The 27,061-nt window shown below is 41.6% G+C and overlaps 1 protein-coding gene across 3 annotated transcripts in view; it reads right to left on the minus strand.

Moving 5' to 3' along the window:
* ANO6 (anoctamin 6) overlaps positions 1-27,061 on the minus strand; it is a 187,002-nt gene that overhangs the window by 116,171 nt on the left and 43,770 nt on the right. For 2 of the 3 annotated variants that reach the window (XM_045523605.2, XM_045523606.2), the window contains exon 2: positions 25,645-25,707. The exons of the other annotated variant lie outside the window; for it this stretch is intronic. In XM_045523605.2, coding sequence (XP_045379561.1) covers positions 25,645-25,707 — 63 coding nt within the window. The remainder of the gene's footprint in view (positions 1-25,644; positions 25,708-27,061) is intronic. 3 annotated transcript variants of the gene reach the window in all.

Raw genomic sequence — 27,061 nt, forward strand, 5'->3', positions numbered from 1 at the left:
AAATATAAATTAAGTTCATGTACACAGAACCTAATCAAATCATGTGATATGAAGACATAAATGTAAACGGAAATATCCTGAGTGTGCTATTATGCGCCTGGCACTCCTAAAGGTCTGATTTTACTTAATCTTGTTTTTATCCTCATTTTCACAGATGATGAAAAATGGGAGGTTATTAGCTGCTTGAAGTCACTAGAAGTGATCTGAATCTGTTTGATTCCAAAATTGCACATGTTTTTGAATACACTAATGTCTCCTAAGCTGCTCTGAATAATTCCAGGGGGGCCCCTGATGCTAAATATAAGTTGATAAGAAATTAAAATTGTGAGTATACGTTTAAAAAGTACTAACAACAGACTAACATATCTTGAAAAACAAATAATGAAAAAAGCAATGCAGTGAAATTTATTTATATAGCACCCACAACTAGAAGACTTAATGGAAAAGCTCCACAAAATAAACAAAAATATTTTGGCAAGTGGCAAAAGATATTCATATTCAGGTGATATGAGTGATATGAGTACAAAAAACAAGATGAGGGGGGAGGGTATAGCTCAAGTGGTTAGAGCGTATGCTTAGCATGCATGAGGTCCTGGGTTCAATCCCCAGTACCCCCTCTAAGAATAAATAAGTCAATCTAATTACCTCCCCCCATGAAAAAAAGAAAAAAAAAAATAAAGCAAAAACCAAGATGAATAGAGTATAGAAACTGTTCTCAGAAATTTCATGATTTACTAAATGTACAATTAAAAAATGTTAAAAGAATGGCCCAAATCACCTTAGAAATGAAGATGTGTTCACATAGCCAGACTGGGCAGGATGTCTAGTCATCTGCCAGGTAGTCCTATACCTGACACTCTCTTCTCCCATTTGACCAGACGCCTCTGAAAACTGGCTTTCAGCATACATCTGATGTTTGACCTGAATACCAGCACTCCCCCAAAATACTGATTTTTAAAGCAACCACACACTTGGGCCACCATTCTTGGCACTCTCATAATTTCCAGGCATCATGTGAGCCTGTCCAGTCTCTCTCCTCACATCACTTACAGCTAAGCCTACACCCCAGGTCCTGCATCGCCCTCTGGCAGTCATATTTGGTCTCCAGGTTCACATCTCTTTGGCCTCAGTTTAACAGGATCTACTATATTTTGGTGACAATTAAACAGGGGGAAAAAATCTATTTTCCACATTATCTAGAGGTTGTAAGCTTAGAGATGACAGGCCTTGTAATATTATATGAGAGTCTAAATTGGGATAAAACGTCATTATTAATGAAGAGAAAGTTAATAATGAAACATAAAACGCAAAGACAGGAGAGTTCCCAGGCTAAGATGGCTGTACTTTACTACCCAGGGCAGTGAACTTGAATTGTTAAAGACCTCTACACAGTATAACCCTGTGGCTTCACTTAAACCTAAATCTCAGTTTCCTCCTCAGTAAAATGCAGATTATAATACCTACATCAGAAAGTCATTGTGGAGAGTAAATTAACTGAAACAAAGATAAAAGTGACTTGGAAACTGTTATGTACTATATAAATTTGGGGTACTTTTTTTTAAACTTCAATCTTTAATAAATGTTGGCATCCTTTACCTTGTCAGGAACCAATTTCCCCTTCTAACTTTTTACCCTGACTATCCCTACCATTTTCATTTCCTTTTTTGTAATAAAATAAATTTAAACAACAGAAAAAGATAATATTAATTCAGCAAATATTTTTGAGTTGACCTCAATGTCCTGAGCTCTGTTGGCTATTGCTTTCAACAGAAAGAAATGTGAATCAGGAAATGTCTCCTCACTTTTCTGAATCTGGATGAATCAATCTCTTACCACACCTTGTTACTGTCATATAAACACGATGACTATAATATTTAAATGAAAAACTATGGCATTCTCCTCTAATCACTCCCAGAATGCAAATTCCCAATTCAGTTTGATGGTTTCTGTTAGAGTTCTGTTTTTCCATCTTCAGAAAGACAAAAGTGTACTCTGTCTTTCTCAATTTCTCTCTCTTTCTCTCAGACAATTCTGGAAGTGAAAAAATTTGTTAGGGTAAGAACATTTGGGGGGGGGGCGCTCATGATGGGGACCTAGTACTACCCATCAAGCAACTTATAAAGTTAATAAATATTTCCGCTACATTATGGTAAAAAGAGCCTTGTTTCAAAGTCCCACTGTAGCATCTGCCTTCTTGATTAATGTATTAGCATCAGATTCAACCTAGACTCTGAGGCCGTTCTTGACTTTGCTCTCGCCCCTACTCCCGACATTTGGTCAGTCACCAAGTTTTCTCCTTTTTCAGTTCAACCTTATCCTAAGTACTTTCTATCCGGAATGCACCTCCCCTCACCTCCACTTTACCCTGTCTTTAAATTTTCATTTTAATGTCACCATTTACATACGAGGTTAAGTGAGTTGCCTCCACCTCACGCTCTTACAGCACTTAGCATGTCCGGTAAAACCTGTCATGTCACTGTAGGAGGTGGCCAGAGACTGAATTGTGGCATCATTAGCTTTTAAAAACACAGTATTTTGGGTGGGGAAGGAGGGTATAGCTCAGCGGTAGAGCGCGTACTTAGCATGCACAGGGTCCTGGGTTCGATCCCCAGTACCTCCATTAAAATAAGTAAGTAAATAAATAAACTCTAATAACCGCCCCCAAACAATAATAAATAAATAATTAATTTTAAAATATAGTATTTTTCAGTTGGTCTTCTAGTGAGAGTGTGGAAAATAAATAAAAGTGAGTAGATAATCATAAACAAATTTGCAGCTTATACTGAACAGAGTTCCAAAGAATCACATAGTTGTTTCTCTCTCACAACTGGCCACCTCCACAGAAGGTAACATCTGGGGAAAACATACATGTCTATCCCTCTCCTCACACCGTATGGCCATCGCTTGCTTTCTTCTCCACTGGTCCATAAGCTCCTGGAGGGCAAGCCATTATCTTACTCTACTTTGTTTCCTCAAAACCTGAAACAGTACTTAGCGTATTATAGATGCCCCATAAGTGAGTGAATAAATGATGGAATGAACGATGAACTCTGTCTCTCTAGAAATGTTACTAATGTTCTTCAGTTCCCTCTGAATGCAACTAAATTACCTATGTAATAAGAAGAAAGTTTTTATATTTCCAGAAACATTGCATTGGGCCACACGGAGATACAGTCACACACAAAACAGTAGAGTGTCCCTGCAAGATAATATTCTTCAAATATTTGGGCAGTATTTATGAAAAGGAGGGACTCAGCCTCTCCTGCACCGTGCCCACCGCTCCAGCAATGTCTCAGACAGGAACATGTTCCTACCCGCAGCACAGAAGACTCCACAGCAGAATGGAAGGGGGACAAGTTCAAGGAGTCCTTTGGGCATCTCACCCTCCCAGCCCTAGCCCAAGAGGCAACTCTATCCACAAATAACAACATCCCTGAGAAGAGCGCTGTGAACACGATGTTCTCCATCTGGTTACCCTCCCGGGGTGTGTAGTGTCATTTTTGCTCCTCTTACGCACTGCCTTTCCCTATTTCTGCAATCCTCTCCCAATAATTTAGCTCCAAAAAATGTCCCTGGAAGTTAAACACATCTCCTTTTGAAGAGCTGGAAACAATCCTCACATTATTCATTCTCACATCATCCCAACCTCATTAGCTAATACTTTTATAGAAAAGCCCAATAGTATCACAAACCTAGTGGATTCTAACTGAATTTATTAGTTTCTTTATCATCTAAAAAAGCTGTTTTGTAGTAACATATGTACATCATAACGATTGCCATTTAAATAATTCTTAAATGTACAATTTGCTGGCATTAATTCTGTTCATAATGTTGCACAACTGTAACCACGGTTTCCAAAACATTTTTTAAAATCATTTCTGAGACTGTAACCATTAAGCAATAACTCCCCATTTCCTCCTCCCCTAGTTCATAGTAACTGCTAACATACTTTCAGTCTCTATGAATTTGCCTATTCTAGATATTTCCTGTGAGCAGAATCATAAAATATTTGTCCTTTTGTTTCTGGTGCTTGTTTCACTTAGCACAATGATGTCAAGGTTCATCCATGTATATCAGAACGGCATCCCTTTTTCTGGCTGAATAATATTCCATTGTCTGTATATACCACATTTTGTTTATCCATTCATCTGTTGATGAACACTTGGGTTGTTTCTACCTTTCAGCTACTGTAAATAATACTGCAATGAACAATGGTGTATAAATATCTGTTTGCATCTGTTTTCAACTCTTCTGTGTATATACCTAGTAGTAGAATTGCTGAATCATGTGGTAATTTTATGTTTAGCTTTTTGAGAAACCACCTAATTGTTTTCTGCAGTGACTGCACTATTTTACTTTCCCATCAGCAATGTATGAGGGTGTCAATTTCTCACCAGTACTTGTTACTTTAAAAAAAAAAAAAAAAAAGCTAGCCAACCTAGCAGGTGTGAACTGGTGGTGTGGTTCGGATTTGCATTTCCCTAATGACAGATGCTGCTGAGCATCTTTTCCTGTGCTACTGATCATTTGTAGATCTTCTCGGAAGAAAGGTCTACTCAAGTCCTTTGCTCATTTTTTAACTGGGTGATTTGTCTTTTTGTTGAGACATAGGAGTTCATTGTATACTTTCTGGATAGTCAAGCCTTATCAGATATATTATTTCCAAATGTTTCTCCCACTCTGTTATCTTTCTGCTTTCTTGATAATATCCTTTGATGCACTAAAGTTTTTATTTTGATAAAGTCCAATTTATCTATTTTGTTGTTATTGTTGTCCATGCTTTTGGTGTTATGTCTAAGAATCCACTGCCAAATCCAAAGTCACAAAGGTTTACCTCTGTGTTCTTCTAACAGTTTATGGCTTTGGCTCTTACATTTAGAGTTTTGATCCATTTTAAGTTAACTTTTATAGGGAACGTGAGGTTGGGGTCCAACTACATTTTTTTGGCATGTGGAAATCCAGCTGTCACAACACCGTTTGTTAAAAAGACTCTTTTTTCCTCACTGAGTGTACTTGGCACTCTTCTTAAAAATCAACTGGCCATTTCTGGCCAATTTCTGGACTCTCAATTTTATTCTGTTGGATTTTACATTTTCCCATATGCTAGTATCACACTGTTTTGATTACTGTAGCAGCTTTGCAGTAAGTTTTGAAATCAGTAAGTGTGGATCTTTTGACTTTGTTCTTTTTCGAAATCGTTTTGGCTATTCAGGCCCTCTTGCAATTCCATGTGAATTTGAGTCTTATCCATTTCTGCAACCTTTACCATTTTAACAAACATATTTAAAATTTTTTAGATCTAATAACATTAGCAATAATCAATCATAAAACTGAAGATGAATTCTTATTTAATTTTACCATTTTGGTATTGTTTTTTAAAAGCTTGGCTAAGACAGTTATCTTCTATAAAGGACAAATGGTATTAATTATAGAAGTTTCCAACATCTTGGAAAGCTATCACTATTGCTTCACAGTCCAGTTGGTTCAGGTCTCTTAAGACCCCCAGGGTTCCCACTGGAATACCACCCTGAGTTTGCAGTTGGCTATAGCTCAGCTGAAACTTGGTTCTAGTCACTGACTTGTCAGTTTCCAGATTACAATGACTATACATGTCCAGGGGACGAAAGAAGACACCACACTTAAATTTCCATTGTCTTTAAACTCAAAGCACATTTGAGTCATAACTTCATGCTTCACCTACCAGGGTAGGCCTGATTTTAAAATCAGTTTTTGAAGTGTAGGAGGGATGAGAACATAGAAAGGCAAGGGAAAAAAAAAAAAAAACAAAAACACTATCAATCCACATTCCTTTATTCAAAACCTTTGATGCCAAAACCTTTGTGCTTCAGAATTCTTCCTCCTCAGGGGAGTCTGGGACAGCACCTCTTAGTCAAACATGGTCATGTTTTGCAGCCAAAAATGTGAACAGTCACTATAAGTGGGTGGAATAAAAACTATGTTCTCATGTTGGTTGAGGTCAGATTTTTTTCAGCAGATCTGTTAGGTTTTGTAACATAAATTACCAAAAAAAAATTTTTTCCAGCACTTTTTGGATTTGGAATTGTGAAGGTCTAACTACTAAGGATGTCATTAGCACATAATAACAGAAGAGCTCAAAACTCTATTAAAGCTGCTCATCACATGCACACGGAGCAAAAAGGCTTCCAGTTGCCTTAGCGTGAGAGACTAGGAAGTAAGGACCCCTAGATTTTCATCACCTCCCATCACCTCACAAGCTGAGAGTTTAGCAAATCAGTATTTCTCCCCAGTAATCAGCGACAAATAAACTCTAATCCAGAAAGTAAACCTTAAATCTGCATAAAAGGAGAACCAGAATTGATATAAATGGATCATTTTTAATGACCAAATTGACAGAAAATAGTTATCAATACCTAATATTAGCAAAGGCACAGGGAACAGATACAGATATTGCCAGTGTCAGGTTAAGTTTCTAGGTAGCAATTTGGCAAATGTACCAAAGGCTTTAACATTATTCACACCCTTTGATTTGATACTTCTATTTCTGAGAAAGAATATTTGCTTCCTTAAATCAACTAGGATACAGTTCTATGATATTAATTATATATGATATTATATAAATACAATCATTTAGATTAATTTTGTAAGAGAATATTCATGACACGGAAAATTTTAATAATGTATCTCAATGAGGAAAAGTAAATTATAAAACTGCATATAGTATATACCCAAAAGAATTGAAATCAAGAATTCAAACCAATATTTGAACACCCATAACTAATAGGGAGATGCAATACAAGTGTCCATCTATGGATGAATGGATAAACAAAACATATAATGGAATATTATTTAGCCCTAAAAAGTAAATTCTGACATGGATGTAACAACATGGATGAATCCTAAGGATATTATGCTAAGTGAAATAAGCCAGTCACAAAAAGCCAAATACTATATGATTCCATTTACATGAGGTCCACGGAGTAGTCAAATTCAGAGAGACAGAAAGCAAAATGATGGTTGCCAGAGGCTGGGAGGAGGAAGGAATGGGGAGTTATTATTAGTGGGTGCAGAGTTTCAGTTTTGCAAGATGAAGAAGTTCTGGTGATGGATGGTTGCACAACAATGTGCATGTACTTAATGTCACTGAACCATTCACTTAAAAATGGTTACAATGGTACTCTTTGGGCTATGTGTAGTTTACTACAATGAAAAAAAAGGGTAGTTAAAAAAAAATCTGCCAGCAACTGTAGATGAGACTGTACCAAGCTGCAGGGGCTGGGGTTCTTCGATGAGCAGACAAGATCTGTGTCATGCTCTACCCTCCTTAGTAGAAACCTCTCTAAAGGCTCAAGTCCACAACCGCTATCGGCAGTGTGGGTGTGGGGGGCTCTCATGGTGCTTGGGTTTTCATCACTACATTTTAACTCTCCCCTTTGCCGTGAGCCATTCTCCAATAAACTGAAGAGTATACAACCGACCAAAAGATAATGGGTGGTGGAAGAGCAGATGTTTTTATTTTCTTCTTAGTACTTGTCTATGTTTTGCAAATCTGATACAGTGGACATATACAAAACATGAACATGTCAAGAAGCATCTCAATATTAACATATTCAGACCAAGGTTACTAATTTCCACCTTCCACTGTGTCTTCTACCCGTCCCCGCAAAAGACTTGCTATACCCCAAGTCTTCCCCATCTTGGCAAGTGGCCCCCAAATTCATCAAATTCATCAGACCAAAATTGGTGGAATCCTCCCTTTCCTTCATACCCCCCATATTCAGTTCCTCGATAATCCCGTCAGTTGAATGTCCAAAATCTACCCAGAAACCAGCTACTTCTCCCCATTCCCACAGGCCCAGATAATAATAGCTAACACTTAAAAGAGTGCTTAATATATTCCAGAGCCTGTTTCATAGCTAAGTTCTTCTTTTCTATGAACCCATCTCATCCTCATAACAGCCCTGTAGGGTAAATGTAAGTATTATAGTTACTTTAATATCACTGATGAAGAGGCACAGAGAAGTCAAGTACTTTGCCCAAGATCACACAGCTCAACAGAAGGAAAATCCTAATTTGAACCCAGGAGCCCACAGGCTATGCTTGTAACTACTACAATACACTGCCCTCGGCCTTGGATAGCTTGCTGTTTTCCCTTACTTGGTCTCTGTTCAATATCCCTGCCTCAGAGACACTGTCCCTGAAATTCTAACTTAAACAGCCCCAGAGCAGAGCGACTGTTCTTTGTCACCTTCCCCTGCTGTAGTTTCCTTTAGCATTTAATTAATAGTTGCTGAATTATTATAAATTATGTGAGTCCCACGATGGCCGAAATGTTGCCTTGTCTGTAGCTGAATCCCAAGCACCTAGAATAGTGCCAGGGCCATAGTAGGGACGCCACGATTTTCTGCTGAGTGATGACCAAATGGACGCTTAACTTCTCTAAGGCTAGCTGCTGGAGTCGGAAAGACCTAAACTCAAATCCCAGACCCATCACTTCCTAACTATGCAAACTTGGGCAGCTTATTCAACCTTTCTATGCCTCAGTCTACCCTGAAAATTGGGGCCAATAGTACTTCTGAGACAGGAGGGAAGGGGGCAGGACACAGCTGTTAAAGGAATGACATAGCAATTAAAGATATGACCCCAGTAGACCTTGAGGCCCAAAATGGCAAAAGACCCAACTCCCAGTAGACCTTGAGCCTTGTAATACACTCAGTAATATACTAGCATGGTAAATGGCATACTCACAGGGGCAATGACAGTTTCTATGCTGACCGTAAAATGTCAAAAAGTGGGCAGTGGCCCAGTAACTGGGAATCCCAGCCCCTTCCCCAAAGTAGCTGGAATAATCCTATGAAGTTACTGAGCCCATAAAAACTAACAACATGGCACCCCACGGACTCTCGCTCCGTCTCGCCTTTGGAGACAGACTGCACTCTGTCTATGGAGTACCTCTGAATAAATCTGCCTTCACTCTACCATGACTCCCTCTTGAATTCTTTCCTGTGCGATGCCAAGGACCCTCACTTGGTGGGGTGCATCCCAGGGACGAGCCCAAGACGCGGGACATGACCATCCTCTAGCGCCCCATTTTCCTGTATCACTTCCTCTCGGGGTTGTTTCGCAGAAGAGATCAGCTGTGGCATGTGAAATGTTTAGCACAGCACCAGCGCATGGTAAGCCCAGATAAATATTAGCTATAAGCATTACACAACAAGAGGGGGAAAAATGTTATGTCTGAACCTTCTGGGAGTTCTTTTCAATTTTTAAAAAGGGGCCTAGTCTTCAGGGTATGCCGAGAAATAAAAATGCTATCAATAGTTTATTAAATGTTCCATTGTATCAAAAATTAGGAAAGTGTATGTAAATTCAGTCTAATACTAAAAATGAAGAAGACTCAAGAAAAGTCCCATGTTTAATGCATTCTCTGCTGTTCTATTATTTAGACATTTCTAAATCATGCTCATGCACTTAAATTTTGAATGTGTGGGTACATTTTTTAAGCCATCAGTTAAATAACAGACTAAGACAACAAAAAAGTCCTTCCAAATTAATCAGTTTTTAATAGTTCAGGATATTATTTTAGGCTAAAGAGAACTGAATGCCTCTACAGTGAAGGTGATTAAATTTCCACTGCCCGTTGTGCTCCCACTGTTCTGGGAAACACCATGAAAGAGTTCAGGGGGAGAAAAAAGCTTAAATTGAGCGTTGGAGAAGGGAGGGGAAAGCTTAGATTAAGCTTTAGGGGGAAAAAAAAGAGTCCAGAGCAACTCCAGCAACAAAAGCTCATCCTCTCCCCTGTTCACCCTTCCGTAGCCCAGTGGTCTCGGGGGACAGCTCAGAAGTGGGGCACCCAGCCCCGGCCCTCGTCATTCCCTTCTGCTGAAGGCGTGGCAAGGGCCACGGCCATCCTAACTGCAGAGGACAGTGAATGTGTTATTAATAGGTGGCTGTTTGAGGGAGATGCAGACTTGGGATGGGGAGGGAGAAACTGCGGCAAGAAGCATTTGGCCCTGTGCCCCATGGTACCAATCTCTGTCTATAGGACTGCAGCCTCATGACCAGCACCAGCGCCTCTCTTGATGGTCCCAGGGATGCGGGTGATCCCAAGCCATCACTCTCAGAATCTTCTGAGCACAGCATTGCTTAGCTGTGAATCTCACGCTTTAAAAGGTTTGAACCCATGTTGTTTGCTCCACAAATACTCCTCATGTGTCTTCTTTCATTATGCTTTGATTGTGTAACTTGAAATACTAGTTTGGTTGCCAGCTGGTAAGGACCTCCTGGGAGTCTCCCTGGTAGGCGGGGGTGGGGCATGGTGACAGGGGAGGCAGGCGGACCCAAACAGGAACATTCCATTCCAACTTGGGAGCTCTTTTATGGGTTGGAAAACCATTTCTTTTTAGAATCCCATCAGGGACTTCAATCATGTGATTACCCTACAGCTAGCCAGATGCAGCTACGGTAGTTTGGGCATTTTACTCTAGAAAACACCAGAGTAGTTCTTGAGATTTCAAAAACAAGCAGATCGCTTGAACATAGCTAAATCACCTTAAAGCTGCAAAGTAGTTACATTTCCTCAAAATATGCATTTAACATGCTAATTGCAGAAATAATAATACAAATGCCTGCCTCTTCCTAGGGAGTGAGTAGTAGTCATGAGACCCCTCCCAGGATCAAATGTCTGAAGCTACCCAGTCCTTTGTGAGTTCATCTCATGCCTGTTTTTGTCCTGGTCCTTCCTTTCCACGTCCCAAGTTTATATAAACATCAGACTTTCAGACAAAATATTATCTTACCATTTTTTTCTTAGCATGCAACTTGAGCTAAGCACTAAAGCTGGTCTTAGAGATGTAAAAATGGCCATTAGGACACTGGCATGTAAAGGCTTTAGGGAAATAAACATACAAGTGGCCCAGAGAGAAGAGATGCCTGCACAGGGCTGGGGAGCAGAAGAGATTCCTGAGCCGGTCTGGCTTGGTCTGGGAGAGGCTGCCCCTAAAACCAGTCTGAGTCCGGAGGAAATAGGAGACCATCTAAGGGGCTGCTCTGATAGGAAAATCCAGATTGGAGGAGCTAACATAAGGATGGTAGTCGTGGGAATGAACAGAATTAGATGAAGTCCAGTGATATTAAGGCCTTAGAATCAACAGGCTGATTAGAGAGGAAGGTAGGGGATGCCTCAACTAGCAGACCTGTCTGGTCTGGGCATCTGGGTTCACTAAGCTAGCAGGACCTTTCATATCTCCAACTCCTCCTTCACCAATTTCAGTAGGAAACGTTAATCTTTCATTTTGCAGAGAAAGTAGAAAACTAGATGCTTCCAGGCAGAAACATCGCTAAGTCCCACTGCCGAATCAACCAAGCTACATTCATTCATTCATTCAGCCAGCAAGTACTTGTTGAGCGCCAGCACTGGGGGTGCAGAGAGGCTGAGGACCCTGCCCCCCCATCCCCGCCCCTTCACCCCGTCCATCCTGCTTAGCCTAAAGCCCCTCCCATGCCTTCGGTTCCATTCCCACCGGCCTTTTCATGACAGAATATTCGGCACTTTTTCTTGTGACTTCAATCCACCCTTTATTTGCCCCTTACTGACATTTTTCATGCTCAAAATTCTTCCATTTTAAGGGAAAAAAAAAAGCCTCTCTGCCTGGGCAACGTAGCAGTACCGAAATGTCAAATGCACACGCTCTTTGACTCCACAATTCCGCTTTAGGAACTTGTTTCACAGAAATTCCTGGACACATATGAAAGAAATACACAAGTGATACACAAGCGATACGTTCAGAGTAGCATTATGAAAGAGAGCAAAAATATCTAAATAAAACTTAAATAAATATCAAGAGTATATCCAACACTGTGGCACAACAGAACACTACACATCTGCTTTATACAGTGAGATGTCTAAAATACGGATAAAAACACAAGCTTTAGCAGATCATATAACAATAAACCCAATGTTTGAAAAGTAAGTAATTAAAAGTGTGTATATGGTACATATGCACAGAAAAATCTTAAAAGATACTCCCCAAATTATTAACAGTGGTTACATATGAGGGAATGTGATTATGGAAGTTATTCTCAATCATATTTTTTAATGTTTACAATTTTTAACAATGAGTCCATATGCTTTGGTAATCAGAATAAAACGATAAAGATAAGAGGCTACCATAAAAAGAAAAAGCAACCAGCCTATCAGCCTTTCCCTCTGCAGCTGTTGTATGTAACAGAGTCCAAAATCCCTACCACCACCGCCAGGGCTCTGGGTGAGCTGGCTCCTCGAAGGGGGTCCAGCCGGCTCCCGGCTCCCGCTAAGGTCATGTGTGAGTTGCACGCAGCTAAACCTCATGTCCATTTCACACTTTTGTCTTATCTGAGTCTCCACAATCACTGGCACCGCTGACCACGACTTCCTGTGAAGACTCTCTTCTCTTGCAGGTTCTTCTGCACCCTCTGGTCTCCTCTGTTGGTGCCTCCCCCCTACCTGGGCCTTTACTTCTGAAAATACTCAGGACTCCACCTGAGGCCCACTCTGCTGTCATCTACCGCATGGCATCTGCTAACACCTTTAGGCTAAAGGTTCCAAGTGCAGTGCTCAAATTCGTACGTCTCTTCTGAACTCGAGATTCATACATCCAACTGCCAGTGGGACACCTCCACTTGGAAAATGTGACATCAAGCATCTGAGACACGGAGCGTTTGCACAGGACTTCCATTTACACACACACAGCTATTCCTCCAGTATTTCTGGTTTCAGTAAATGACATCACCATCTATTCAGCTGGTCAAGCCAGAAAGCTGGGTGTCCACCTGGACTCCCCTCTCTCGCTCATCCCCACGGCCAACACTCACCACGCTGTGGTGCTCTGATTGCTGATTCTGTCCACATCCTCTTAGCATCTCACGCTGCCAAGCCCCCAGAAGCCCTTATCATGACTACAACACTCATCTCCTGACCCACCAGCAACTTAAGCCCCCTCCCAATCCCTTCTCCCTTCAGCAGTCACAGTAGCCTTTGAAAATGCAATTCTGACTCAGTACTTTTCTGTTTTAAACCCTTTCATGGCTTCCCATTAAGAAGTGCCTTTCAAATTTATGACAACAAGCATGTGTTATTTCTGTAATAGAGTAAAGAAGAACAGTAATTTTTAAAGAAGTTGGGTAAAAAAGAGACTTGGCAGGTGAGGGAATGTTGCATAGCTCAGGGGTACAATGCGTGCCTAGCAGGCGTGAGGTCCTGGATTTAATCCCCAGTACCTTCGTTAAAAAATAAGTAAGTAAATAAAAACCTAATTACCTCCCCCCACCTTACAGTCTAAAAGTCTAAAAAAAAAAGTCTAAGAAAAATAAAACGAAGTCTAAAAAGAGAGAGAGAGAGAGACTATAAGTATCATGAGAACAGGGGTTATGGCTGTTTAGTCTGAAGGAGACCTTCCGTGCCTAGCCAAGGTCTTTGCACACAGTTGGCCCTCATAAATGTCAACTGTCTAAAAGAATTAGATGCAGTAGAACCTAGGATGGCCAAAGGGTTGAGGAAGGTATATTTTTGCCTGTTGTGCCTTGTTTTGCAAGATGAAATATGCATCCCCGTGATGTATGTTACAGATTCATACACACACGCACATGTTGACGGAAAAGATTGAAAGAAAAATACCCAGGCGGGATCACTGATGGAGAGAGGCAAGGGAGAGGGGTTAACCTTAACCAGAAAAACAAAGATGAGTGTAAACAAAACTTTATATATGCATCACACACACACACACACACACACACACACACACTTTTTTTTTTTAAGGGAAGGAGAGAAAAGAAATTGAGGCAATACCCCCTGAAGGTTTCCATTTCCTCTCTGACTTAAGAAGATGCTCTGCTAAGAATGAGGGGGAAGGGTGTGACATAAAGACAAGAGGAAAGCAGTGAGAGCTGGAAAACGTTTCTTTGACTGGTAAGAGCATCAGCTGGCTTGGTGTGTGGGGTTCAGTTTCTGTTCTGCTGTTTTATCCCTGAGCTCTGCAAATGCTCAGGACTCTGATTTTCCCTCTGGCCCCCTGCTCCTGAGATAACAGCTCCCCAGAGTCAGAACAAGAATCAAGGTATCATCATAACCTGGAGAACAAGATGGTTCCTCCGCCCCGCCCCACGGAGATTCTGTCTCAGTAACCGGGGTTGGGGGGGCTTTGATGGCTCGGAGGAACCGCACCTTGGTCTCTGCACCACAAGGTCACCGGCCTCACAGATTACATTTTCTCCCCAGCCGTTGTACTGGCCACTGCTGAGCACACGGCGTTAGCGATCACACCCGCCAGCCAAAACCACAGTGACACAGGGCATCCACTCTATCTCTCCATCTAATTGAGAAACAGCAACATAAAGGAGAGAGAAAATACAGATGAGCCATTGTCTCCTCACACACAGCTTGGATGGGAAGGACACATTTCCTGGTGGGGCAGTACCAGGATAGCATCCCTGCCAGAGAGTGAAAGGGGAAAAACAGACCTCTTTCTCTTTTACCTCTCTGGTCTTTCTGGCTCAAAACTAACATTTTATCTAGCTTTTGAGAACACGAATCCAAGTATGCTTGGGAGCTGAACTGCTATCCGCTGAAAATAGCCAAAGACTTAAGAATTTTTAACCTTTTAACAGTTTCTTGTTCATGAAATACGGGTTGCTGTGTTACTGGAGACTTTAACGACATCAGAGTTGCAGAGACCAACTGGCAAATACAAGGAGACGCTCACACATTTTGCGTTTCCTCAGTTGGCTGCCGCGACCGTGTTTCCTAGTCGAGTGTTCAGTCACACAGGATTATCTCAACTTCTTAGAAATGAAATCAACCTACAGGTACAAAGAGACCTTAAAATGATTGATTTCAGTTCCCAGGTCTTCTAGATGAGGAAATGATGATGAGAGAGACTGCTCAAGATTAAACAGTTTGTAGGAAATCTGGGACTAGAATCCACGTCTCCCAACTCCCAGTGCAGAGAACTTGCCTCCACACCCCACTCTGACTGTGAGTGAGGGAAGAAGTGACATTGGTGAAAATGGAGATTTCCAGCTTACGTGGAAATCTGTTTCAGAAGTGCGATCATTAACAATCATTTGAAGATGGAGTACCGAACGCACACACTTAGTCCTGCTCCCTCCTCAAATCCAAGAACATAAAGAGAAAAAGACAAAGACCACAGAATTAGAGTAATACAAATTTGGAAGAATGAGAACAGAGAGACAAGTGGCACCTGGCTGAACAGACTGGAGAAAGCTCAGTCCCAAACTGGGACCACCGAGAAGCAATTCCATGGCAGTGACAAACCCCCCAGAGGCTGAGGGACTGGAGGCACCAGGTTCCTCTGGAAGCAGGGGTGAGTGTGGGGCAGAGAAATGGCTAAAAGTTGGTTTAAGAAGTTAAAGACACCTAATTCTCTCCCTCACTCCTTGAAGACAAGTGATTGCCTCTAAACCCCCAGGGCCCATCTGGGAGAAGACAGGAAGTAGATTCTTTGGAAACAGTCAATACAGGATCTTCGGACTGAAGGATTCTAGGCATAGCTGGGGATGGGGACTCCATGCTGAGAGATTACACAAAAACTACTGCTGAATGGTGAGGCCCCCAGTCTTCTACTTAGCTTTCTGACCACTCATATTTTCTCTGGGGAGTCCAATCAGAAAACAAACAAAAACTAAACCTAAAGGTACTACCATCGGGATTTCCCAAGCAAAACAAAAACAAACAGCCCAGCCAGGTTTCCCTAGAATGATGCCGCAAACTGCCAAACCCCAGCCACTAATCTAAACAAGGAGGGAACAGCACGACTTCCCAGAGTCTAAGGTAAGCACCTAACAGAGAAACAGCAAAGCAACTTAGAGGAGAGAGAAAAATCACAGGAAGAAGAAACTAAAAATAAAATAAAATATAAATAAAATAAGATACTCTAGCATCTTCAGAGATCCATGAAATAAAGACAAGATGTTATTAAAGACAGAAATATTAAGAGAACAAAAAACAGCTCATAGAAATTAAAATGATGGCAAATTACAAATTCAACAGGTGGTGGCTTGACAGATACAATTCAGGAATATCCAAGAAACCTGAACAGGATTACGGAGATGGAAACCAGCAATGATGGAGACTTGGGGGCCAACACAGGACCACTAACATCCGAGTTAACAGAGTGTTCAAGGTCAAAGAAATTGGAAGGGAAGTCACTGTAATCTCCAGAATTGAAGGACTTCTTTCCCCCAGAACTAAACGACACTATTTTCTGTTTAAAGAAAGGACAGGAGTGGGGATGTGGGAGAACGGGGTTTCCACAGTGAAAAGGCCAGTTTCCAGTGTATAAAAATGCAGACAGACCTACACCAACACACATCAATATGGAATTTCCAGAGAAGGAGTCCTCATACAAAGGAGTTTAAGCCAGAATGGTAGGAACTTCTCAAAAGCAACTCTGGATGGCAGAGGTTTCAAAACTCTGAGACCACATGATTTCTACCTTAGAATTATAAACTCAGTCAAGCCATCCATCAAAGGTCAGGGAGAACAAAGTTATCGGCAGACCTGCAAGTCTCAGAAAATTACCTCTTAACACCCATTTTCTGTAAGAAACTGGAGAATGTGCTCCACCAAAATGAAGCCATAAACCAACAAAGAGTTCAGTTGTAAGTTCCAGAGACTGATGGCTCCACTGCAAGACAGGCAGAAGGGAGTCCTCAAGAGGGCAGTGAAGGGGGAGTCCGAGCTGTTCTGTGGCCGAGATCGTAACCTGGACAGAGAGGTCAGGAGGCTCTGGGAGGAGGTGCCCCCAAAGATGAATTCGGTAGATTCTCTATGTGGTTGAGTAATTTGGAGAGTTTACCACTGGGGTAGGGCCTGGGGTTGAATATTCCTAAGTACATCAAAAATGAAGAGATTTTTAAAAATCAGTATCCGCTTGTGTAGTCTTGAAAGGAAAAGTAATCAGATGATATTACAGGGCTCCGCTGTAGAAAGTATGACACAGTTATAATAAACACTGCATATTGATCTCACCCCAAATTACTCAACACGATTATGACTGGGATGATGGGGGCTGGAAAGGTTTGTGTGAGAAGGGGAAAGGCTCAGGGGTAAGTGAAAGGGAGCTAAATACTCTCTTTTTCATCGATAGGTAAGTCCTCAAACTGAAAAAAAAAATCAGTAAGTAACAACACAAGTACCTTAATGAAAGATACAGAAGTGATTACTAAAATAATCAGCTGAAGTTGAAATCACGTGCCTCTGGGGAACAGACAATGAAAGGGGAGAGGCTGCTGGATTTCATAACAGATCTTGAAGTATTAATTTTCTAATTATATGAACTTTAGTAACTATACAAAACTTGGACAAAAATTAAAACTTTTTGTTTTAAGGTGGAGAGTCATGTCAAACATCTCATGAGATGACACGTACCAACATCAGAATCCCTGTTCAGGAGTCTATCACGTGTCAGACACTGGACTAGATGCAGAAAATACAGCAGAAAACGTTAACAAGACAGAAAATGTCTCTTTTCAGGGAATTTACATTCTAGAATAACAATTAACAGATAATTTCAAAATAATTGACTCTGCTCAGTGACAAGGAAATAACATTAGGATGGAAAATAAGAGAGGGCAGTATTTTCGGCAGTGGGTCAAAAGAGGTTCCCTGGGAGACGATATTTAGATTGAGACCGGAAGGGTGAGATGGAGTTGACCCCAAAGGACTGAAAAAAGAACTCAAGGGGGCGGGGGCGGAGGGGGGGGGAGTAAGCCAATGATTCTGAAGCAGAAAATATCTTGGTGTGTTGAAGGATATGATGATATCCCTGAAGGATGAAGAAAGTGGTCGGTGTGACTGCAGAGTGAAGAGGTGGGAGGCTGGGGAACACAGCGAGGTTGAAGAGGAGGCGGGGGACATGACACACGCACTGACAGGTGAGCAGTGCGGGGCATCCCAGCATTGGAGCGCACTCTGCTGTGAAATGAGCAGGAACTACAGACCGGTTATTAGACACTGCTGAGCTCCAGGTGACAGAGCTGGCCTAAGACAGTGGTCGTGGAGACAGAGAAGACACATTCAAAACACATTCTACAGGCAGAACTAAAAGTCCTGGGGGAAGGGAGGTCAATGAAGGAGAAACCCAGGATGACCCCCAGGTTTCTGACTCTGGAAATTGGGAAGATGGTGGTGCCATTTACTGAGACAGCAAAGACGGGATGTGGAGAGGCAGGTTCAGCGTGATGGGATATGGATGGGAATCAAGAGTCCCTCCTTGGGCATGAGACATCGAGGAGGCAGTGGCAGGTGGGGTCTGGAGCTCAGAAGCGGTCTGTGTTGGAAATTTACATACACTGAGGAGTCATCAGCTCATTAATGGCATATAAAGCCCTGGAAATAGATGAGTGTGTAGAGTGAGATGTGGGTCTAAGCTGCACCTGGAAGAAATCTCAATAGTCAGAGGTCCCCAAAAAGAGATGCCAGCGAAGGATCAAGGAAGGGCTAGTAGGGAAAACAGAAACCAAGTTAGGAAGAAATTTCAAGCACAGAATGAAAAACTGTGCTTGAAGCTACTCACAGATCTGGTAAGACAGGATAGGAATGTATCTACTGCAAGCAGTAACACAGAGATCTTGAATGAGAAATTTCACAAGAGTGATGGGGAAAGATACCAGGCTGTCAGAGTGAAGAGAAAATGAGTAATGACGAGCTACAGTCCGTCTAGATAACATCTTAGAAATTCTGCCTTTAAACGGAACAGAGAAATGAAGTGAGAGATGGAGAGGAATCTCAGGGTCTAGGAAGGTGCTTAGCTCTCTAATTTTTAATTCTCTTACCCTTTCAGTCATTCAGGAAAATACTTACTGAACACCAGAACAACATCCTTAGGGAGTTTATGATCTACCAGGAGACAGAGGCAATAAACAAATACACATATAGGAATTTCTGGTGGAGAGAAACGCATTAAAAACAGATAAAGCAGGTCAAGGGGAGAGAGAGTAAGAGTGATATCATAGAAGGGTGAGTCAGGGCTGCCAGCTCGGAGCGGGTGGCATTTGAGGGAGAAATGAATAAAGTGTAGGAGCGGGAATCTTGGACAGGAAGCGGGTGGGAGGTGAGAGGAGGTGGACAGTGCTGCAGGTGGAAAGGGGGACGGGGCGGGTGGGGGAGGAGGGGTGCATGGCAAGGGGCAGAGAGGCCGATGTGGCTGGGGCACCTTGAGAGACAGGCAGGGTGGGAAGGGATGGGGACAGACGTGTAGCAGGGGCCTTAAGTGCAACAGGGTTGAGAGTTTGAGCTGTGCACAGCCTGCAGGGAAGCCACTGCGGGTAGCACAGAATCATAACCCAGAAGAATCACTGCGCTGCTGTGTGAACTCAGACCAGGAGATGCGCAAGTGGGGGCTCACTTAGGAAGCAGCTGCAGAAGGCCCGGCAAGACGTGGTGGTGGCCTGGGATCCAATTTAGGAGAAGGGGTGGGAGGTTAGGAGCACATAGATTTGGGATGGATGCTAATGGCTCTAACAGGAGGTGGGAGAGAAAGGCAGGGATCCAGGATGACTTCAGGCTTTTGGCTGAGCAACTGAGTAGATTTGCTGCTGAGATGAGGAACGCTGGAAGATGTGCAGGATTGGAAAACCAATCAAGAATCTGATTTTGGACAGAAAGAGACTCACAGACATAGAAAACAAACTATGGTTCCCAAAGGGGAAAGGGCAGGGGGTAAGGAGAGATAAATTAAAAGTTTGGGATTAACACATACACACTACTATATACAAAACAGATAAACAAGGTCCTACTGTATAGCACAGGGAACTATATTCAATATCTGGTAAATCTATAATGGAAAAGAATCTGAAAAATAATATATATAACATATATATCATATTTACCTATCATATATATATATATATCTGAATCACTCTGCTGTACACCTGAAACTAACACAATATTGTAAATTTATATTTCAATCAAAAAAGAATTTTGGACCTAAATTTGACATGTCTATTAGACAACCAAGTGGAGCAGTAAAACAGGCAGCTGAAAAGCAAGGGAGAGACCGGGACTGGAGACAAGTATGTGACGGCACCAGCACACAGACTTCAGGTATGCAAGGCCCCGGAAATGAAGGCGATCTCCTCAGGAGTGAGTTAAGATGGGGAAGAGGTCAGAGAAAAAAGCCCTCAGCACTCTAAAGTCTAGAGGCCAGAGATGGGTAGAGTGGGTCCAGCAGAGGAGACGGAAAAAACCAGGGAGTTGTGAGCAGAAGCAAGATGGAGAAGCATCACGGAAGGCAAGTAAAGAATTTCAGGAAGGAGGGAGTGGCGGACTGCGCCCAGGGCTGCTGGGACGCGCCTGAGCTCCGGGATAAAGTGCCAGAGGCCTCTGTGACTCATGATGAATGAGCAACGCTCTGAGATAACATTCCTTCCCTAGAAGTGTATTCAGACAACGTAGTTATCTGGAACAGGAAGCCTCCGCTTCTCTGGAACACCAAGGCTCTGTTCTAATGAATGCTTCATCATGGATCCTCCCAGCAAGCAACCCAGGAGACCCCTGCGCCTGTGAAATGGAAACAGCTCTGATGCGTGAGCCTGAAAAGTGGAGAAGCAGACCAGCGTCCAAAGCAAAGAGAATCCGATGTGACAGGGAAGGCTGGGACTCTTCGACAGATTTCTCCATTTTTCTAACTCACAGCCTAGAAGAGGAAAATGAATGAAATCAGCCCTCCCATCTCACATACCCACAGACTCTGCAGAACAACTGAATTATTGTTCCTGAGCCTTGCCTCCCCCTCGCACATGATTCTTTATTCATGTTGCAGCTCCTGACTTTTTAAATCGTGTTTAATGAGGTTTAACTTCCTTACAGCAAAAATGGACCCTTTCTAAGTTGGATGCCTTTTGACAATATACTGTTATAGAGCCTCCACCACAGTAAAGATACAGAGTATTTCCATCACCCCAAAAAGTTTCCTCTCATCCCTCTGCAGTCAATCTCCTCTGCTCTTCTAGTCCTTGGCAAGCAATGATCTGATTTCTGTCTCTAGAGTTTTGCCTTTACAGAACACCGTAGAAATGGAACAAAACATATGCAGGCTTTTGTGTCTGGCTTTTTCACTTAGCAATATGCCTTTGAGACGTGTTCATGTTGTTACTCCCATCAGTAATTTGTTCCTTTTTGCTGCTAAATAGTGTTCCACAGTATAGATGTACCAGGGTTTTTCCGTTCACCAGCTGATGGACATTTGAGTTGTTTCCAGGTTTTAGCTATTACTGTTAAGCAACAGTAATTTTTTGGCAGGAAAGAGCTCTCTGCAGGAGACCCCTTTGGTCTTGTCACTAACCTTAAACCAGGCACGCCCACGCTCTACTCAGCCGCAGCCTTAGCGCACCTTTTAAATCTTTTGATCACACGATACCTTGCCGAACCTGTTGGTTTTCTGGTTTTCTCCATAAATCAAACAAGTAGAAATGGAGAATAATTAACAGATGACCAGATCTCTTCCCTGGCTTCCCCCTCAGTAACCCGGCAAACAATCTGTGTGAACAAGACAGCATCTAAAGAAAAGATCACGAGAAGTTGAGAAGCCCACACACGGTGGGGATGGCCTCACCTCTGACCCCTCATCTCAATGATTAGCTGAGATTACTTTCCTTATTTCCCTTTAAAAACTTTCATGGCTGAGCAGAATCTTCAGAGATGGTCAGCTATTATGAGTAAAACTTTTATGAACGTTTGCTAAAATATCTTATGTGGACACAGGTTTTCATTTCTCTTGGGTCAGTACCTAGAAGAGGGATGGCTGGACCAGGTAGCATCTAGCTTTCGTCCACTAAGAAGAGCTAACACGTCCTGAGCACTAACTTTGCATCACGCAACGTTCTAAGCTCTTTACAGGCCTTACAATATGTAGCTCTTAAAACGGCAATCAAGTGATGACTGGTCCCGTCTTACTGAGGAGGACTGAGGTGCAAGGAGGTCAGGTCCCTTGCTCGCCATCTCACCGCTAGTGGGTAGCGGAACGAGGATCCTCACACTCAGGCACTGCCCGGCAGAGCACAAATCATCAACCATTTCTGCTTTGCTGCCTCCCTCAAGTCAAACATGTCATGCTTGGGAGAAGTATCCCAGAATTCGACCTGACACTATGTCTTTTGACCAAAAATAGCCACTGCTGAGTGCACTCCTCTCCTCCTTTTTAAATCATGACAACGAGTACACGGGAACTCTCGGAGGGTCGCTGCAATAACGTGCCGTTTTGAGGTCAGAACTTGATAGGACATTGTGAGGAAGTGCTTTTAACTGTGTCACAGAACTTTATAAATGTTAACTCAAACAACTCCAGGGGAAGCTACAGTCAGCCCTCCACCACACGGCAGATACTCATGGTTAATGACAAGGCTCCTCCGGAGATGTCTCCACTCGCACGACATAAGAGGCCATGTTTGGGGGAAAAATTCAAGGACTCTGGAATCAGACAGACCTGGATGCAAATTCTGGCTCTCCTCTCTGGTGGAGAGGTGTGTACAGACCTCCTCACATGCAAAACCTGGTGGGGATGGGTCCTAATTCACAGGGCAGTCATGTAAAAATACTGAACACTGTATCTTACATATTTAATAAACACTTCCTTTCCCTCCTTCCCTTCCTCTTCCAGAATATATCACTGAGCCTCTGAAATTAGTGAGAGAGAAGTTGGTTACTTAGCAAAAACCTTCATTGGTTTAATTTTTCATTGGAAGAGCAGCAAAGGAGACTGTTAAGAGGTGGTTCTTTAAAATTTCTTATCTTAAAGAAAAAGTTATGCAAACTTTGCACTTTATTCCACAGTATATTCAAAATCATTTTAATATGACAATGGTATACATTTACCTCCAGCTAAGTGACTTAGCTTTCTCTGGAAATTTCAAAGGATATTTATTTCAGGAAGATTTCCACTGATAAATGGTGTCTTCGCTCACACTTACCTGCGATGTGAAGACTCCGAATTACAAACCATGAACCTACAAAGTCTTACCAAGACTTCAAAATGATTTCACACACTCAGGTCAATATTGGCTACTGTCCGCAACATTTTATCATCTCAACATCTACCTGACAATACAGCCCAGTTTGCAGTCCTGACTCCAAAAACATTGAACTCTGAATTCTCCAAACAAGAAAAATACCTACTTTCTGTTGCCCCTATAAGGAGCCTCCTGGCCACCTATAAATCATAGAGATACTGGCTGTAGTCCACTTTCTGAGACTAAGCTCTGTTACGGCTACTAGAGTAAACATAAACACTGCAAATCTGGAAACATTTTTCAATTAACAAAATTAACAATAAGACATGGTTACAAGCATGACCTTAAGTAAACTGGGATGACAGAAGAGTGCTAAGTTTTTTGTTGTTGTTGTTTTATTTTCAATTTTTTATATATATATTACATATATGTATTTTCAGATTATTTTCCATTGTGGGTTATTACAAGATATTGAATGTAGTTCCCTGTGCTACACAGTAAATCCTTGTTGCTTATCTATTTTATGTATAGTAGTTTGTATCCAATAATCTCATACTCCTAATTTATCCTCTCCCCCATCTCTACTCCCTTTGGTAACCATAAATTTGTTTTGCATGTCTGTGAGTCTGTTTATATTTTGTAAATACCTTCATTTGTAAGTTTTTCAGATTCCACATATAAGCAATATCATATAATACCTTTCTCTGTCTGACTTACTTCACTTAGTACGATAATCTCTAGGTCCAGTCATGTTGCTATAAATGGCAGTATTTCTTTCTTTTTTATGGCTGAGTGGTATTCCATTGTGTGTGTGTGTGTGTGTGTGTGTGTGTATGTATGTATGTATGTATGTGTATATATACATACATATATATATAAATACCACTTCTTCTTAAAATAATCGTCTGTTGATAGGCACTTGGATTGTTTCCATGTCTTGGCTATTGTAAATAGAGCTGCTATGAACACTGGGTGCATGTATGTTTTCGAATTAGAGTTCTTGTCTTTTCAGATATATGCCCAGGAGTGGGATTGCTGGATCATATGGTAGCTCTAACTTTTTTTTTTTTTTTTTAAGGAATCTCCATACTGTTCTCCATTACAGCTGCACCAATTTACATTCCCACCAACAGTGGAATGTTATTTGTTTTATATATTTAGGTGTTCCTGTATTGGGTGCATATATGTTACTAAGTGTAATATCCTCTTCTTGTATTGACCCCTTTATCATTATATAGTATCCTTCTTTGTCTTTCTTTATGAACTTTGTTTTAGTCTATTTTGTCTGATATGAGTATTGCTACCCCCACTTTCTTGTCATTTCCATTTGCAGGAAATATCTTTTTCCATCCCTCCACTTTCAGTCTATGTGTGTCCTTCAGCCCAAAGTGAGTCTCTTATTGGCAGTATATTGTAGGTTCTTGTTTTTTTTTTCTGTTCAATCTACTACTCTATAACTTTTGATGGGAGCATTTAGTCCATTGACATTTAAAGTGATTATTGATAACACCAATGTTCACAGCAGCACTATTTATAATAGCCAATACATGGAAACAACCTAAATGTCCATCAACAGATGACTGGATAAAGAAGCTGTGGGATATTTATACAATGGAATACTATTCAGCCATAAAAATGACAACATAATGCCATTTGCAGCAATATGGATGTCCCTGGAGAATTTCATTCTAAGTGAAGTAAGCCAGAAAGAGAAAGAAAAATACCATATGCTATCACTCATATGTGGAATCTAAAAAAAAAAAAAAAAGACAAATGAACTTAAATATAAAACAGAAACAGACTCACAGACATAGAATACAAACTTGTGGTTGCCAGCAGGGGAGGGGGTGGGAAGGGATAGTCTGGGAGTTCAAAATTTGTAGATACTGATATATATATATAGATACTGTAGATACTGGTATATAAAAAACAGATAAACAAGTTTCTACTGTATAGCACAGGGAAATATATTCAAGATCTTATAGTAGCTCATGGTGAAAAAGAATATGAAAATGAATATATGTATATTTATGCATGACTGAAAAATTGTGCTGTACACCAGAAATTGACAGAACACTGTAAACTGACTATAACTCAAAAAATTTTAAAAATACAGTGATTCTTGATAAATATGTACTTATCACCATTTTAAACCTTGTTTTCCAGTGGGTTTTTTAGTTTTTTGTTCATTTCTTCTTCTTTTTGCTTTCCCATTTGTGGATTGATGGTTTCCTTTTGTATTTTGCTTGCATTGTCTTCTTTCTGGTTTTTGTGAATCTGTTGTCTATTTTTGACTTGTGGTTACCCTGGTTTTCAAGTATGTTAACTCATAACCATATCTATTGGTTTTAAACTAATAGTCATATAAGTCCTGACCCGCAGCACAGTAGGTGGTAGACAGGTAACAATAATCTTCGCTTTCAGAAGCTATTTTCAAAAGCTAGTATACAGAAATGGATTATTTTTAGCAATCCATGTGGGCTAATTGGTGAATAAAACATTAGGGAACTTCAATCCAACAAATATTATCTGGGCCCCTACTATATGCCAGCAAGTTTCCAAAAGGACAAGAAAGACATGAGCCTTGTACTTCTAGAGCTGACAGTCCGAGGAGAAAAGTAAGCAAGGACATTGCTCAAACATCAAGGAAGGACATCTTACCCAGACTGGAAGGGAGGACCGTGTGAGGAGCCATTAAAGGCCTCTTGGAGACAGGAACTTCACCTGAAGGATGAGGAGGCATCAATAAATACAACAAACAAATATAAGGGGGATGGATTAGGCCACGGAAATTCCAGTCGGAGGCATCAGACCGAAGTCCCAGATCTGCTTCTGCAACAGCCAGGATCTGACTTTGAGGAAATCACTTGAACTTGCTAGTTCTCCTTTTCCTTATCTCTGATGTGGTACGGCTAGATTGCGTCAGTGGACCTTAACTCTCCCTGTGCATCAGAATCATCTGGGTGCTTTCTAAGAATCCTGGATACCTCCCCCCCAGAAATGTGGTTTTAGTGGATGGGGCAGCAGGGTTTCTTGCAATAGCTTTCCAGGTGATTCTAGCCCGCAGCCAGGGCTGAGAACCCCTGGCTGAGAGGAGCTCTCAAAAGCCTGTGGTTCCTCAGTCCTGAGTGGCTAATAACATCTTCCCAGTGCAGGCTGCATTCCAGACAATTAAGCAAGAATCTCTGGGGGTGGGACTCAGGCATCAGTATTTTTGAAAGTTCCCAGGCTGACTGCCAGTTGCAGCCCAGGTGGAGAACCACTGTCCGAGGCCCTCTCACGACTTCAGTTTCCTATATGGCCGTTGAAGGATGGGAAAAGGAGGGAAAGGGAAGCGCATAAGTTTCTCCCATGAGGATAAGAATACTTATGTCAAATTAAAAAGAGTGAATCCCAAAGCCACCGATTTTGATTTTTAAATAGAGCTGTACCACACAGTAGGGCTGATTTTGGACATACGCCTAAATCATGCTGATGCATGACAGGTAAAAAAACATCCATTCCAAAATGCTCTCGGTTCCAAACTGAGAACTCCATGGACCGCATCTATAAAATGACTCCATCTGGAGCGTGTTCTCGGCAATACGTAGAATCTGATTTGCATGGCTGACTGTAATACAAACATTACCTTCCCTACCTCCAAGGTTACTTAAATCCATTTATTAGGCAATGGCGAACTAAACAAACAGTAATTAGAAACACTCCAGACTACCTTTTAAATCTGCTGCTAAATTACATTTTTCCTGCATCAGAGCTCACACACCCAGCATGTCTACAAGCGTCATGAAACCAAAGCCTCAGAAATATTTACATGAATAAGGGCATAAGCTACCTCTGGGCCCTGGCATTGGATTCTGCAGGGAAGTAAGGGCTGCTTAAGAAGCGGGCTGTTCACTGCCGTTATTTCTCACATCTGGGTAAATAAAGCACTGCACACAGGTGGTTAGAAATCCCAGGAGAAAATGAACTCTCTGGGGGTCTGGAAATGAAGAGTACCTCTGACAGGCCACCTCATTTCCTGAAATGAGTCAGAAATGAAAGCAATTCTTCAGAAAAGAACATGTGCACCATGGCGGGG

Source organism: Camelus bactrianus, chromosome 12 (genome assembly GCF_048773025.1).
Source record: "Camelus bactrianus isolate YW-2024 breed Bactrian camel chromosome 12, ASM4877302v1, whole genome shotgun sequence".
Taxonomy (NCBI): domain Eukaryota; kingdom Metazoa; phylum Chordata; class Mammalia; order Artiodactyla; family Camelidae; genus Camelus; species Camelus bactrianus.